Genomic DNA, 16,718 nt, shown 5'->3' on the forward strand with positions numbered 1-16,718 from the left:
GACCTCTGTGTGGAAGATTTTCAGCAACTCTTACTCACATGAGGTTTTTCGTTGTGTGAATTTCCTGGTGTGAGAAGGCCTTCACTCAATGGTCACATCCACAGGGTTTCTCCCCAGAGTTCATTCTCTCATTTCTGTTAAGGTCAGAACTTCCACTGAACCGAAGGTCAGAACTTCAACTGAAAGTTGTTCCACATTCGTCGCATGATGCAGTTTTGCTTCTGTATGAATCTGCTGATGTCTAGTGAGGTTTGAACTTTACCCTGAAAACCTTCCCACGCTCAACACTGGTTACGTTTTGTTAAGGTATGATAATGTTTCTGATGTTGGGGAAGGGCAGTGCTCCCCAGGGTGATTTCCCTAACGTGTATTAAGGACTGAGCCTTAAACGGAACTTTGCCACAACGATAGCACAGGTGAGGCTTTTCACCAGTGTGAACCAGGAGGTGTTTGAAAAGAGCCGTGTTTGGACAGAAGGCTCCCCCGTACTCTACACTGAAAGGGTTTTGCTGTTCTTTTTTTTTGTTTTGTTTTTTGATTCGCTGATGTCCAATAAGATTGACGCTGCACCTGAAACCTTTCCCACACTGATAACATCTGTCTTCTTTTCCTTTCTCTGAATTTCCCTAATGGCTTTCAGTCTTATCCATGCGGTCACGCAGGTCTCCCAGATGAGCACCCTGGACCCCACTCCTGCCTCTGCAGATTCTGTTGAGTATCATTCTCTGTGATTCCATCTCTTCAGATGCTCACTGCTTTGGAGTCAATTTTCCTGTCTCAGGTACCACCTCACTTTCTTTAGCATTTTTTTTAAAGATTTTTATTTGTTTATTTGACAGGTAGAATTACAGACAGTAAGAGAGAGAGAGAGAGAAAGAGAGAGAAAGGTCTTCTTTCTGTTGGCTCACTCCCCAAATAGCCGCCACGGTCGGAGCTACGCCGATCCGAAGCAGGAGCCAGGTACTTATCCTGGTCTCCCATGGGGTGCAGGGCCCAAGCACTTGGGCCATCCTCCACTGCACTCCCGGGCCACAGCAGAGAGCTGGACTGGAAGAAGATCAGAACCCGGTGCCCATATGGGATGCCGGTGCCGCAGGCGGAGGATTAACCAAGTGTGCCACCGCGCCGGCCCGCCACCTCACTTTCTAAAATAAGAAATGGATCATGCAAAGGTCACTTTCTTTTTAAATCTTTCATTATGGAAAATTTGAGACATTGGTAAAGGTACACTGAAATGTCATCTTTTGAACTTTTGAAATATGAAGGGTCTTTAAAAATTTCATGAGCAATGTTTTATGAAAAACTATGCATGGATTTCAAAAAAATTTTTGCACTAAAATAAGGTTATCATTTAATCCCATTTTCCATGAACTTTTTGAAGTACCATCATAGTAAACTCCTGAGGGATCATTGCTTTTTTTAATCTATGCTGTCTCAACAATACATAAATATTTATGAAGCTCAGTCAAGGAAGTAAACATACCCAAGGAATAAATATGTAATATTGGGGTGGGAATAGGAACAATTTTTTTTAAAGATTTATTTATTTATTTGAAAGTCAGAGTTACACAGAGAAGAGGCGGGGGTGGGGGGAAGAGGCTGGTTCACTCTCCAATTGGCCGCAATGGCTGGAGCTGCACAGACCCGAAGCCAGGAGCCAGGAGCTTCATCAGGGCCTCCCACATGGGTGCAGGGGCCCAAGGACTTGGGCCATTTTCTGCTGCTTTCCCAGGTGCATTACGAAGGAGCTGGATTGCAGCTGGACATGTACTGGTGCCCATATTGGATGCCAGCATTGCAGGCGGTGACTTAACGTGTTATGCCATGACACTGGCCCCTTCTTTACTTTTTTTTTTATGAGGAATCTTTGAAAAATTCATGGAGAATGTACATTGTGAGAAACTATTCATGGATTTCCAAATGTTTCCCCACCAAAATAAACTTATCTTTTAGTTCCATTTCCACAAGCTTTCTGAAGTATACTCATACAGATATTGAACAAGTTTAGTAAGTATTTCTATTTAAAATCTCTTAGGTATTAGGGGAGTCTATAGCTATTATGTTGTCCTTGCTTATAGACCTTTTTAATGAATATAAAATAAATCTTTTCAAAAGGAAGAAAGATTATGAGTCCATATTGATATGATTCTCTCATATGCTCTTCAATGAAGCGACCTTCCTCAGAAGCCTCTTCAAAGCTCCTATAACATCCTTGTTCCTCAGGGTGTAGATGAATGGATTGGCCATAGGAGTAATCACGCAGTAAAACAAGGTCAAGACTTTGACAAGGTCTTGAGGACCATCTCCCAAGGGCTGCATGTAAATGTAGATGCCAGGCCCGTAAAATAAAGACACCACGAGTAAGTGTGATGAGCAAGTGTTGAAGGCCTTAAGTCTCCCAGCAGCAGAAGGAATTTGAAATACAGCTTTGGCAATGTAACTGTAGGAGACAAGAATCATGGAGAGAGGACCCATTATCAGGAGGGTGGCCACCACTGCTAAAGTCATCTCGTTGACTGTGGTGTCCACACAAGCCATCTTAATAAGACCAGGCAACTCACAAAAGAAGTGGTCCAGCACCTGGTTCCCACAGAGAGGCAGCTGGACTGTGAGTGTGGACTGCAGTAGGGAATTGGCCAGACCACTGAGCCATGCAGTGCTGGACAGGTGCAGGCAGAGTTTATGATCCATGATCACAGAGTACCTCAGAGGCTTACACACAGCCACATAGCGGTCTAGGGCCATGATACCAAGCAAGACACATTCAGTACAGCCTAGCCAGTGGAATACATAGGCCTGGGCCATGCAGCCTATGTAAGTGATGTTCTTGTTTGCTCCCCCTAAGTTGAACAGCATTTGAGGTACTGTTGTAGTGGTGAAACAGAGATCCAAAAACGAAAGGTTGGTGAGAAAAAAATACATAGGACTTTTGAGGTGAGAATCGAATTGAGATACCAGGATAATAGCAATGTTTCCCAGCAACGTGAGCGTGTAGGAGGTCAGGAAGATGAAGAAAAGAGGAAGATCCAGCCATGGGTATTTGGTAAAGCCCACAAGGATAAAAGCTTCTGGAAAACTCGCATTCATGGGCTTCACTGAGTTTTGATGGGAAGGATCTGCTAAAACCAAGGAAGATGAGCGTGGTTAAAGAGAATTCTGAGTTGACAGAAGCTCTAAAGACACTAGGAAAAAAGGTGTGTTATAAGGAAGAGATGGGGCAAACTCCCAGTAGGAATCAGAAAAATAATACTTAATGACATAGTTACTATACCTAACTTCACAAAGTCACATTTGAAAGGCTTTGCCAGTCGCAAAAGTGGTTTCATATTTTTCCCCCACGTCGAAGCCCTGTGTGGTAGGTGAGTGGATGCTAATAAGCATTATACCAGTGGAAGAAAGGCACCACATTCTTCTCCCAGATCCCAGAGAGCTGGATAAATGTGTGAGCTAGAGACTGTCGATCAGGTGGTTCTGCCCAGGATTTGAGTGTAGCGAAATGATACAAAGAAATGAGGAGGGGAAGGGAGTATCAGAAATTCAGAGCAGCTTCCTTCCCGATGACTGCCCCCTGGTGGTGACAGCACCAAAGTGTCCTTACATACACAGTCTCTTCCAAAGCTGGGCTACTGGCTGTGTCTTGCTGCTGCTGCTGCTTCTTTGCCAAGTTCTGTTCCTCAACTTTCCCACTGGTTCTGTGAACTACCACTTTTCTTCTATTCTCTTTTCCTGTTTTGGCTGTTAGTCTTGTTCTTGTTTTCAAGCAAGCACCTTGACTAATACAGAAAATGAATTGAAATATTCTGCAGGTCTGTTGTAAGTCAGGTCACTGATGAAGACAAGTGTTCGATTCCAAGAATTAGAATTAGAATAAATTAGAATATGTGGGCATCTGAAATGATTGTGGCACTGCACCACCTACAACCCGTCCTAGCCCAGGCAGTCTTCCTTTTTTTTTGGGGGGGGGTGTCTGTTTTATCTCTCAATTATCAATTTTATAATAATAAATAATAACAACTAATAATATATTATAATATATGTAATAATTTATAATAATATATAATCAAAATAATAAATAAAGTGTTAAATAATAATGCTTCTTTCCGAATTCATTACAAATGAAAAATGTAGAAAGAGAAATGAATGAATGTATCTGTGTCTATAATTCAAGGCATGGAGGAGCTGAGCAGAACGAATCCCAGGACAGGCTGTAGATTCAACTAGATTCAACTAGAGGAAAAAGAAGTGGCTAAACCAAGCGTACTCAGATCTGTCAAAGTTACCAAACTGGTAAATTCCTACTTCTTTTGTGAAACTATGAATGAGAGTTGAGATAAACTGAAAACATTCTTCCTGTACATTCCTTTCTTGGTGAATGTTATGCAAATTCTTCCACTCTGAAACCTGGAGGTGAGAGAATAAGTATTTCCTCCTCCCTTATCAAAGTTCTAATAAGAAAGGAGGAACAAAATATGAAAGGAATTTTTATAAGAAAATACCCACACTAAAGGACAGCGTTGGCCAAGTATTCGGCACATTGAAAGGATTTCAGATTAATTAAGATGAGAAGATCCCAAAGATTTCCAGAAGGGGAGACATACACATATAAACTAGAAAGTAAACAAAAATGGACTTGACTTCTGAGTAGCAACTGTGAAAGTAAGACTGTGAGGCTTAAAACATTCTGAGGAAAGGGTCATCAAAGAAGGAGGTACTCTTCTCTGAAGGGAGCAGAGAACATCCACATGCTGATGGCCATGTCCAAATACCGAAGGAGTCTATGGTCACAGAAGGCTTCCATAGCCTAGGCAGCCCATGGCAAGAGCCTCGGGTGATCACTGACATCATAAATAGGAGTGTTAATTGTTAAAGAGACAACAGAAGTCATTGTGCACTTACTCCCCATATAGGACCTCCGTCCCTAATGAGTTGTATTATGAGAATCAACTGCAAATTTTGTTTCCAAACTGTACTCTATATGTTGTGTGTGTGCACGGGTGCAAACTGTTGAAGTCGATGCTTAGCATAGAGTTGGTCCTCTGTATATAAAGTCAAACTAAAAATGAACCATAATGAAGAAGGAGACAGGAGAGGGAGAGGGAGGTGGGATGAGAGTTGGGGGGGGGGTGGTATGGGGGAAAGAACAACTGTATTCCTAAAGTTGTATCTTTAAAAAAATGCATTCATTAAATAAAAACTTTAAAAAATCCTGAGGAAATATTATTCCCAAACCTATTATTATTATTATTATTATTAAATTAAATAATATTAAAAATTATTCCCAATCTAGATTTCTACCTGCAACCAATCACTTGTGAAGTTAGCATAGAACATTTTAAGACATGGAAAATCCCCCAAAGTTTTATCTTCCAGGCAGCATTTTTTAGGGAGCTATCGGAGGGTATGTACCACCAAAATGAGAATGTAAAGAGAAAAAGAAGATATCCAAAAAACAGAAAATCCACCCAAGAGGATGAAGGGAACCTCCACGACCATGGAAAGAGAGCTTTCAGGAGACAACTTGGAAACAACCAAGATTGCAGGCACCAGGAGCCATTTCTCTAAGGGGGAAAAATGGCACAGCTTGTCGCTCTTGGTATGAGTGAAGAACTGAGCGAAGACTTCTAGGTAATCATAGTCCATTACAGCATTTCACTGTGACTAAGATTTGTGCAGTTAGGAAACTGCAAATAATATTGGAAAGTGAAAAACCAGAACAGAATAAAGCTTGTTGCTAAGAAACAGGAAAGATAGAAGAAAACTCTGAAATTATGAAGAATGTATTGCCTCAGGAGAGTGAGGAGCAATGAGGAAAGGAATCGCTGTTTTCATTGCAAACTCCTAGTAGTATTTGATTGTTTTTAACTCTTAACATTTATATCTTTAATAAAAATGAAAATTAAGTAAAAAGAATATAAAGTATCTTTCTTTAAAAAAGCTTTATTGGTTGATTTATTTATTTGAAAGAGATTTATTTATTTGAAAGAATTATAGAGACCGAGGTAGAGACAGAGAAACAGGGCAATCTTCTATCCATTGGTTCCTTACCCAAATGACTGCAACAGCTGGGGCTGATCTGGCTGAAGCCAGGAGCCCAGAACTCCACTAGGTCTCCCACATAGATGGCAGGAGTACCAGTACTTGGACTATTTTCTTCTGCTTTCCCAGGGGCATTAACAGGGAGCTGGATTGGAGGTAGAACAGTTGGGACTTGAAATGGAAGCTGTATGGAGCCCATTTGGGATGCTGGCGTCACAGGTGGCCGCTTAAACTGCTGTGCCACAATGCTGGCCCCAGAAAGTATCTTAATATTGATAAACTATGGTAAAGGGCATTATAGGTAAATGCCATGTTTGAACAGATAAAAACCACACATTGTCTATTCTTACCCAAGAGACAGGAAGTGTCTAAGTCAAGCATAGTTCCATCTATCAAATTTGCAGATCTGGTTGGTTCAAGTTCCGGCTGCTCCACTTCCAATCCAGCTCCCTGCTTATGTGCCTGGGAAAACAGTAGAAAATGGCCCAAGTGCTTGGGCCCCTGCACCCATGTGGGAGACCCAGAAGAAGCTCCTGGTTTCTGGCTTCAGATTGGGCCACCTCTGGCCGTTGCAGTCATTTGGAGAGTGAACCAGTGTATGGAAGATCTCCCTCTCTCTCCCTCTCCCTCTCCCTCTCCCACCCCTCTCCCCGCCTCTGCCTTTCTGAAACTCTGCCTTTCAAATAAATTTTTTAAAATCTTTTTAAAAAATTTGCAGATCTGATAGATTTAAATGCATAATATGCGCACACTGGTGTTTTGTCAAAAACTAAGAATAACTTGGGTCTTAAAACAGGAAAATCCTCAATATTAAGTTAAGGAGTCAAGTTAAAAAAATTTTCAGGAGGGGTATGATATGATGGAAGCAATACTTTAGAGCATTCGTTATGGCAACATAATGAGGGACTACAGAAAAGACTGGAAGTTGAGAGGTCATATGGCAGGCTGCTGCAAAGATGCTGAGAATGTTAGCTGGGATAAGAGCAACAGAAATCAAGAGCAAGGAGTGGGTGTCAAACAGAGGAAGCAGTTAAAAGAAACTGATGTTTTAATCTAAGATGCTGGGAGAATGAAAATGAAATTAACAGAAAGGGGCATGCATGTGAGGATTGACTGGAATAGACAATTTAACAACAACAACTACAAAAACTCTTTAAAAAGGTAAATTCTCCATTTGGCCTGTGAGGATTAGCCTGATGGTCCATTCACCAGAGGAGGGATTTCTGTCTCTCCCAGACAACTGCAGGTCAATTTCACCAGCTCCCATTTGCAAAATATCATACAACCGCCAGAGTCTGTGGCTAGGATGGTTTGCTGCAGTTGTTTAATTACCAAGGACAGGAGCTGGGGCAGATATAGAGTTAGAGATAATGACAAGGGAATATGTATCCAAAACCAGAGAGGATACTAATCTACACTTTACGGGAAGTCAATGTATTTGCATATAAAGTGGCAGAGGAAAAGAGCAGAACAATATCCTACTCTCTAACTAATAGCCTCAATATTTTGGCTTTTTAGTGGTCATCGTTCATATTGTTTGATCTTCAGAATACTAGATTTAAGATAATTGCTGTTTAGTGACTTGCTCTCTCATTCTTTGCTTTCTCCTAGACCGTTGGGTCTTTTGGACATGATTCTAGAATTGAGATGAATAAGTGACAGCCATTGGTTTGGCATAATGAAAATTCACTCAGCTCTTGAAGCATCTTACCCTGGTTGATCATGTGCAAGGCTCAGAAATTTAATTTTATCTCCTAAAACCAAACAAAACCCGAGGCCCTCTAGGCTGGTGTGAATAGAAACAAGCATCCTCAGAACATACCTTTTCTCATTTAGACTGGTATTAAGCCAGCGTCACTAGCTAGAGAAGCCTAACCAGGAGAAAGGTGACAGAGGGTTAGATTCCAAAGGTTTTGAGGGAAGGGGGCAGGCCAGTGCACAGTGAGAGTCACCAAGGTCTTGCTATGCCAGGTAGGATGAATCTCATTCTGCAGGCAGAGAATATTCTCTCTTGGTTCCAAGCCTAACATAAAGGCAGATAAGACACGTTCTCACCCAGTGTGCCAATGCTCCCTTAGGGACCATCACTAACGAAGGACTCTCCCTGGGGAAATAGTATCAGTCTTGTATTTACCATTTTGGCTATCATTATAGATTGCATCAGTTTTTCCACTCAGTAATCTCATCTTAATAGCAAGGGAGAGTGGGATTTACCCTCAACACTTTACAGAAGGCAAACAAATACTGCAGTAATAATAATAATAATTGCTGGCTAATCCTCCGCCTTGCGGCGCCAGCACACTGGGTTCTAGTCCCAGTCAGGGCACCGGATTCTGTCCCGGTTGCCCCTCTTCCAGGCCAGCTCTCTGCTGTGGCCCAGGAGTACAGTGGAGGATGGCCTAAGTGCTTGGGCCCTGCACCTCATGGGAGACCAGGATAAGCACCTGGCTCCTGCCTTCTGATAGGCGCAGTGCGCCGGCAGTAGCGTGCCAGCCAAGGCGGCCATTGGAGGGTGAACCAACAGCAAAGGAAGACCTTTCTCTCTGTCTCTCTCTCTCACTGTCCACTCTGCCTGTCAAAATAATAATAATAATAATAATTGCTTAACATATTCTGTGTTTCTGTGTGTAGCACATCCTTAAAGGATGGAGGGTGGAGAGAAATTCCACTTTGCTTATGGCCTTGGCCAAATACTGACAGAGTTTGTGGATTCAAAAGGCTTCCATAGCCTTGGCAGCTCATGTCAAGAGCCTCGGGTGATCACTGATGTCATACATAAGAGTGTTAATTGTTAAATTAACAACAGGAGTCACTGTGCACTTACTTCCCATGCAGGACTTCTGTCCTCAGTGAGTTGCATTATGAGAATTAGCTGTAAAACTTGTTCCCAAGCAGTTTGTGTGTGTGTGTGTGTGTGCAAATTGTTGAAAACTTTACGTAGTATAGAGTTGGTCTTCTGTGTATAAAGTTAATTGAAAATGAAATTTAATGGAGAATGGGAGGAGGAGGTGGAGTGGGAGGGCGGGTAGTGTGGGAAGAATCACTATATTCCTAAAGTTGTACTTATGAAATTTGTACTTATTAAATAAAAGGTTTATTGGGGGAAAAAAAAAGAAAACTAGCAATCTGGTCAGCAAGACTGATGCTTATAGGATAAACTGCAGTGGAATAAAGTCCTGAAGACTTCTATTTGGTCAAAAAAAAAAAAAAAAGCAACTTACTAGGCAAATAACTTCTTGCAGAAAACAGATAGTTAATTTAGGCCTCCTAATTCATGAGGCTAAGGTTTGAGATCAACTTAAGTCACTTAAGTTTATTTAGTCATAAACTTCATCCTTGACTGTAATCACATAGAAGATATGTGTCATGGGAAAAGCATGGGTTACAGAGTCAGACTGGTCTGGGTTTGAAATTGAACTTTGCCACTTACTGGCTGTGTTACAGTGAACTTCATCAAACATGTTTCCCCATCTTTGAAGAGCTGATTATAATGTATTTGTAACAGGATTGCTAAATTAATTAAATAAGATTGAGTCTGGAAACAACAGAATATTGAGGAGTTCCATTAACTAATTCCTCCTCTTCCTTTGATGCTAAGTATGTAAATGAGTCATGTTGATGGCATGGATGATCCTCACTTTCAGTTCAGCTCTGTGTGTAATATTTTATTAATTAAAAACAATTTTATCTATTTGTTTTATTTAAAAAACAGGGACAGAGAGAGAGAGAGAGAGAGAGAGAGAGAGAGAGAAGGGGAGGGAGTGACAGAGAGAGGGAAGAGAGAGAACCCATCTCTCTGCTAGTTTATTCCCCAAATGCCTGCAGCGGCCAGGGCTGGATTGGGCTGTGTCTCCCACATAACTATCAGGGACTCAAGTACTTGAGTCACAACCTGCTGTCTTCCAGGATACTCATCAGTGGGAAGTGGGAATCAGGAGTAGGGCTGGGCCTTGAATCCGGGCACTCCAATATGGGATGCAAGGGTCCCAAGTGGCATCTTAACCACTCCTGCCGAAGGCCTGTCCCTGTGTGTATTATTTTAAACCTGAGTTTGGCAAATGTGTTGCTCTTGCTTCAAAGTCACTTGAAATGCTTCTTAAAAACACATACTTGTAGGTAGGCCCTGAACCAAACAAGAATTAAAACCTGTGGGGATGAGTCTTAAGACACTATTGTAAATAGTTCGTTAGGTGATTCCAATTCACACTTAAGCTGGGGGAATTACTACCTTAAAGGAACGTTCAATTCTTTTAAATTGAATTTCAATTTCCAGGGAGCCAATTTATTTGTTTCCTTAGAGACTAAAATCCTTCCTTGAAGACTAAGTGCATATAAGCAAATATAAATTATTCTTGTTACAATTTCGTAATACTTAGAAAATCACATGCAAACCAAATAGCATGATTCTAGGTTCTTTAGAAACAATACTAAAACACATAAAAATTCAGAAAAGGGCTTTAAGGATTGGGAATTTTTTCTTACCTCTCCTCACCATCAAAAAAAAAAAAAAAAAAAAAGACAAGGAAGAGCTTCAGCAAAGATGTCACAAAGAAAGTTCTGGAAAGACCTTGGGTACTCACCCATTGGAGGCTGGAGGATTTCTGATGGAAAGTTATGGGTGATAACATACAGACTAACTAGAGAAAACCTGGAAAGTCATGCTGGAGAATTTGATAGACTCTATGGGGAATGGGTATGATTTCCTTGTTCATAAATGTATATATTTCATCTATATCTATGTAGATAAAATAATAAACTAGTGCTTATTATGTGCTACACATCTAAAAGAAATACTCTATTTCCAAAATTAGCCTGAAAAATAAGTCACTAGAAAGTGTTTGTATCTGGTTGAGCAGAGCATAAACAGAAAGTATGGGTGGCTATAGAGCCTATCACATTTAGCTGGATAGATAACTCACAAATATATACTGGTTTCCAGGCTTGATAGTCAGTTCTGTGCCTAAACATAAAATATTCATTGTGAAAATATTTTATGGAATCATTATTTTTCAGAATATTTTCTACCACAAATTCAAATGCTAAAATTTGAGCTAAGTTGAGAAAAGCTCTTTTTTGGGTAGAAAATGCCTTACCAACAGTGCAAATAACTTTCAGCAGTGACATAATATGACAACACATCTAGCATCATTTTATACCACACAATACATTCAAAAAGTGTTTCTTTGACAATATGTCATCATAAGAACATTTATTCCACATAAATGCTAGGAAATTTCAAGTCGATCTCAAAACAACACGGCTCCCTACCTTTTTGGTGAGTTTCTTTTTGATTCAAATGGAAGGAAAGATTTTCCTTTTTAACAAACCATCAATTCTAACAGTGATATCTTATGGGGTTTTAAACTGAGATTGGAAAGATTTCAAGCGGGGTTTCAAATATTTCTTTTGCTTTTCTAAGATTTATTTATTTGAAAGGCAGACTTACAGAGAGGGAGAGACAGAGGCAGAGGCAAAGAAATGTTCCATCTACTGGTTCACTTCTGAAATGGCAGCGATAGCCAGAGCTGGGCTAAGCCCAAGCCAAGTGCCAGGAGCTTCTCCTGGGTCTTTCACGTGGGTGCAGGGGACCAAGCATTTGGGCCACCTTCTGTTGCTTTCCCAGGTCCATTAGCAGGGAGCTGGATTGGAAGTGGAGCAGCCAGGAGTCAAACCAGTGCCCATATGGGAAGGCGGCATTGCAGGTGGTGGCTTTACCCACTATGCCATACTCTAGCCCTGGAGTTTCAAAGTTTTAAAAATAAAAATAACTTTAAGATGATTTTGGGATAGTGAAGAAACAAGAAGTCACTGCTATTGACTTTTGAGTAGATAATACCTATTCACTCCAATTTTGCTGCAGAAATAGAGAGATTATCTAAATGTCTACATTCCAGTTCCCTGGAGACACAGTATTTCTTAGATGGCTTGGTTTTGGGTATTGCAAAACTAGGGTTCTGGTCTGAAATAATCCCTAACACACCCAGATATTTTCTTATGAAGCTTGAAATTACACCTTCTATCCTGAAACTCACGCTGTAGACTTCACATACCAAGAGGCTATGGACATGGTTTCCAGTTTAAAGCCACCATTGGTTCAGCTGGATCAGCCCCTTACTGATTTAGCTATACCTGAATCACATCATTTGGATTAATTGCAATATGTTTGTCCAAGCGGTTGCCAATGACCTCATAGAAAAATGAAGGGCTAACATTGTATCCCCATGCTTAGCTGCCTAAGAGCTTGGTGGCTACTGAGTTGGCTGATGGGTTAAAAGAACACAGTGTCAATTTCAGTCAGTTAACAGTCTTTGCTCCTTTAGCTGCTGCTGAATTGTGCAGTGGATGGGAATTGTTGGCTACTTAAAGGGGTTTTTCCATGGGAGCGTTCCACCGTAAACCGAACACAGCTCCCACAAATATATTTCAGGGTGTCTTCTAAGTCTCTCTGCAAACGTTCTCAAGATTCAGTAGTTTTAGAAAATATAAGAAGCTAATCCAGGACTTGAAAATACCTGGAGACACAGAGCTCCCCCGTGACTGAATACGGTGGAATAAATCAGCAAGTGTGGGAAGCTTTGCCGTGTTCAGCCAGTCATGCTGGATAAAGCATCTTCTAACATAACACTGTGCAACTGGGCTAAACAGTTTTAAGGTTGAGAAGAATCCAAATGTACCGCAGTTTCAATTTGCTTTGTTTATCTCAGACTTGGGCACTGAAACACTGCTTATATTCTCAATATATGAAAAATGACATAGTCACTTTAGTGCTCCTGTGTGTCGTGTACAAAAACTCAAAAGCAAAGCTGAACAAGGACATGTCGTAACAAGACATGGTCTGCTGTATGAGGAAAAAAACCCAATTATTTAAAAACATCCCCCCACCTCAGTACTCGTTTCTTCCCTATTATCTGTCAAAGCGATGCCAAGGGTCCTTCCCTGCAGGGCCAATGCCATTTGTGAAGTCCTGTACACAGGATTCCAACTGTCCCTGGTTTTGCTGTGACATTTACAGTACTGCAGCCTCCTTCCAGACACACCCTACTGCTTGATCTAACTGAAATCATTTACTCTAGTGGCTGAACTCAAAGACCTGAAGTCCTGGGCATTAACTTTCAGATAAATTAAGTGGACCCTTTGCTCATCTGGATCTCATCTTACGATCTCCCCTTCAGAGTCCACACAGTAGGAATCATCATTTGCTCTGAAGCCCCAAAGGCGTGGCTTAGCAATGAGCTGAGAGCTTGAGTTGATAAAAATTCTATCTAAATAAGTGATTCAGGGTCATTTACTTCAGCTTTATACTACATTCCTGAATCATTTTCCTATTACTCTGTTGAAAGTTTACACAATAATCACTTAAGAATTGGTTATGCAATCACCTTGGAGTTTTAACTAATTTTGTAACAATTGAATGAACTATTATAAATCTAGGGACTAATTAACTGGCCTTAAAGAAGTCAATACTGTGCTAATTCAGAGTAAGAAGATAAACAAGGTAAATAGAATTTTACAAAATCGAGTACTTGAAAAGGAGTTCTATCAAAATGTTGTGACGTTTTTGTAAAAGCACTTACAGATATTCATATCAAGAAATCGTATGTTTAGGGGTGTAGACAATAGGATTCAATTCTTTGAAGTAGAAATTCACTTGTTTTATGATTGCTATGCTAATTTTTCCCCTGAGAACCTAAGATATTTGTACATTCAGAAGTGTACAGCTTGCTGGTCTTGGGACATTGCTCATTCTCTAATATATGCATTGAGTACAAATAAGTAATGAGAAAGCTTTAACATATCTTAATTATCATTATGCTGTACAGAAGACAAAAACAAGAAACTCGAATAATCCATATTTCCATTAATGCCCTGAGCAAACTACAATTTCACGTTAGTGCAGAAATGTGTTCTCAGTGTACATTCTTTTTCAAATATCTTTAGTACTTTTTTCTCAGCATCTTGTTTTGAAAAGATGAATAATTTAATTCTTAACAGAAATATTTGTAAATCCATTTTAGTTTAGCCTGAATAAAATCCAGTGTAAGTGCATCACTAATATCTCTAAGGATAATGGCTCGATGCCTTAGTTCTGACCCCTGTCTTCCCAAGGACAGACAGGGGTGGAGGTAGTCATTTTGGTCTTAGACTGAACAGAAAGAAGAGACAGTGAAGTTAGTGTCTTGTTTTGTTTTCATTTTTAAGTCCCCAGATCTTGCTTGGACACTTCTTGCAGAGTGACAGTCATAGGTTATGGCACCTGATCCTATTAGAAATAGACGTGGTTTCTGTGGGGAAATTAGGCACCGGAGGCAATTCAAAGATGGTGGCTGAAGGGAAATTAGGCACACGTGGCAATTCAAAGATAGCGCCCAAAGGAAGTAAGGTGGGCGGTGCCCAAAGTCGTTTACCACCAAAGCTGATTGGCTGCGCAGCATCAGGTGAGGTGACAACTGATGATGAGTGTACAGACATATGGCTGGTCCTGTAAAAAGTTACCCTGTAAAATGACCTTTTAAGTAATTGGTTGGTCCTTAAGCCCTGCCCCAGTAATCATGTGGTCTTGTGCTTTAAAAGACTTTGCCATGTGCCAATAAACGGAGTCTTTGCTTGCTTGACTTGACTCCCCGCTGCGTCTGATTGTCTCCGGGATGGGAGGCTGGGGAACTGGCGAGCAGTGCACTTACCTTTCTTCGGACTCAGTCCATCCTCGTTCGGGTGGACTAAGACCCAGCAGTTTCAACAACAGCAGCCAAGATTGGTGATTTGGAGATCACCAGTGATCTTTCTAGTGTCCAATTTACAGATAAAATTTGACTATGATGGTAAAAACCAAAAAGTTGGTTTTCCTCCACAATTGCTGAGAAACGTGGGTATGCAGAAAGAATCTCCATCCTGAGTGGTTGCTCTCAGATAAATGGAAAGTAAGAAATCGCTGACTCTTCTCCCCTCTCCATGGACATACAAGAATCTGAATTGCTATTGGTCTGGGCACACAAGTTATTCTGTATAAATAAACGTCTGAGGCCATAATAAGAAAGCACCATTAATGCATTAAAATTCCCATTTATGCACTAGTCTTGTGTGTGTAGCAGCATGTAATTCAGAGAAGAGCTTTTTGGCAGTATGTTTTCTAGAAGTCTTGTATCATGGCTTTGGCAAACTAGAAAAAATTATTCAGCTTCAATGAAATATTCAATTATCTGTAGTGATCATTTCAATGGGCTTTTCAAAGCTATAATAAATTGGCATTTTAAATCATATTTAAAAGGTTTGTTTTATTCACTCTCATAATTTCATAGTAGAAAATTTTCTTGAAAGACAGACTTTATTATAGAATAAAATAAAGTACCTAAATACAAACTAATGGTCTAATTGAATAGAATAACAGGAATTCATATTGTACTTAAAATTTTGAATTATTAATATTATGAGTATATAACAAGCAACAAAGATTAAAATTTATTATGCAAATATTTTTAATTATTTTATGGGTTTCTATAAACATTAGCTCATAAGGAATACATAGCCTAATGCTTTCATGCACATTCTCTTGATGTTTTAACTGGCAAATAATTAATTTCCTTAATAATGATTTAAAGGATTTTTATTTCTGTACATATATCAATGAGAAAAGAGAGAGATTTTATTTACTTGCTAGTAGAAGTCACTACATTTTTAACCTTCTGCATCTTCATTGTAAAATGGAATAAGAACTTAAAAGGTGTATGGTGACCATTATTAAGGAGCGTTTTATTTAAAAGCAACATATTTTTCAAGTTTTTACAGCAATTCTATCATCATTAAACAAATAAGGAAAATGAGGCCGAGTGAATGTATGCAGTTTGCCAAAGCTGAGGAAGTTATTAAAGGGGCAGCTGAGGTGTGTAGCCAGGCTCTCTGACTTGACTTCAAAAGGATCCCTTTCACAAGCCCAGTGTCTAAGACTACAGCGTTTAATGGTGTGCAGCAAAGGTAAAGTGGAACAATAGACTACTAAAGGATGCTACCTACAGTTTTCAAAGGAACCCGGCGATCATGCTCATCTGTGATAGCTTCTAGTGTACAAGATAATGGGAAACAAGATATAGATCTGTTCATAGCTTGTTAGAATGGCAGGGAAAATCTCTTTGGTTAATACCCCTCATAAATGTCAACAAAGGCTGGCACTTGTTAGCTTTCATATTTGAAAAATGTATCTCAACTTATTCATCCCTTGGGCACTTTTGTTCCAACTCCAAAGATGAACAGTCCCTGGCAATTATAAGGTGTTCTTAGTTCTTTTTGTAGGGTTATCAGGAGTTTGTAATTATTTTCCTCTCAAAATGCAAGTGTAACCTTGAAAATATCCTACTTTGCCCTCCATTTTATTGTGGATTATCTGCTGATTAATTTATATGAACTCTGCTGAAGTCAGAGAGCTGGACATTATTGGAGTCTAGAGATGATATAACCTAAGTCTTACAGGTTTTTGAATCTGTATAATATAAAGAAATGTTTGAGAAAAACAACTGCTTCCATAAGTCCAAAGTATGCACTAGGGGTCCATTATCTTTCTGTTTTGAGGGTGGCTGTTTTGTAGTAACAACAGCTAATAATTAATTGGATCAGGAGTCACAGCACACTAAATACCGTGGAGAATTTAGATGCACCTAGGGATTAGTGAAGTTGCTATCTTCCCTGGAGAG

At 40.0% G+C, this 16,718-nt stretch overlaps 1 protein-coding gene across 1 annotated transcript; it reads right to left on the reverse strand.

Moving 5' to 3' along the window:
• Positions 1 to 2,151: 2,151 nt before the first annotated feature.
• On the reverse strand, positions 2,152 to 3,090 carry LOC108177333 (olfactory receptor 2B11-like). Its single transcript, XM_017344809.4, has one exon. The coding sequence runs from the start codon at positions 3,085 to 3,087 to the stop codon at positions 2,152 to 2,154; it is 936 nt and encodes a 311-aa protein (XP_017200298.3). The 5' UTR covers positions 3,088 to 3,090.
• Positions 3,091 to 16,718: the final 13,628 nt, after the last annotated feature.

Source organism: Oryctolagus cuniculus, chromosome 5, assembly GCF_051225735.1.
Source record: "Oryctolagus cuniculus isolate XC-2025 breed Fujian yellow rabbit chromosome 5, ASM5122573v1, whole genome shotgun sequence".
Classification (NCBI taxonomy): domain Eukaryota; kingdom Metazoa; phylum Chordata; class Mammalia; order Lagomorpha; family Leporidae; genus Oryctolagus; species Oryctolagus cuniculus.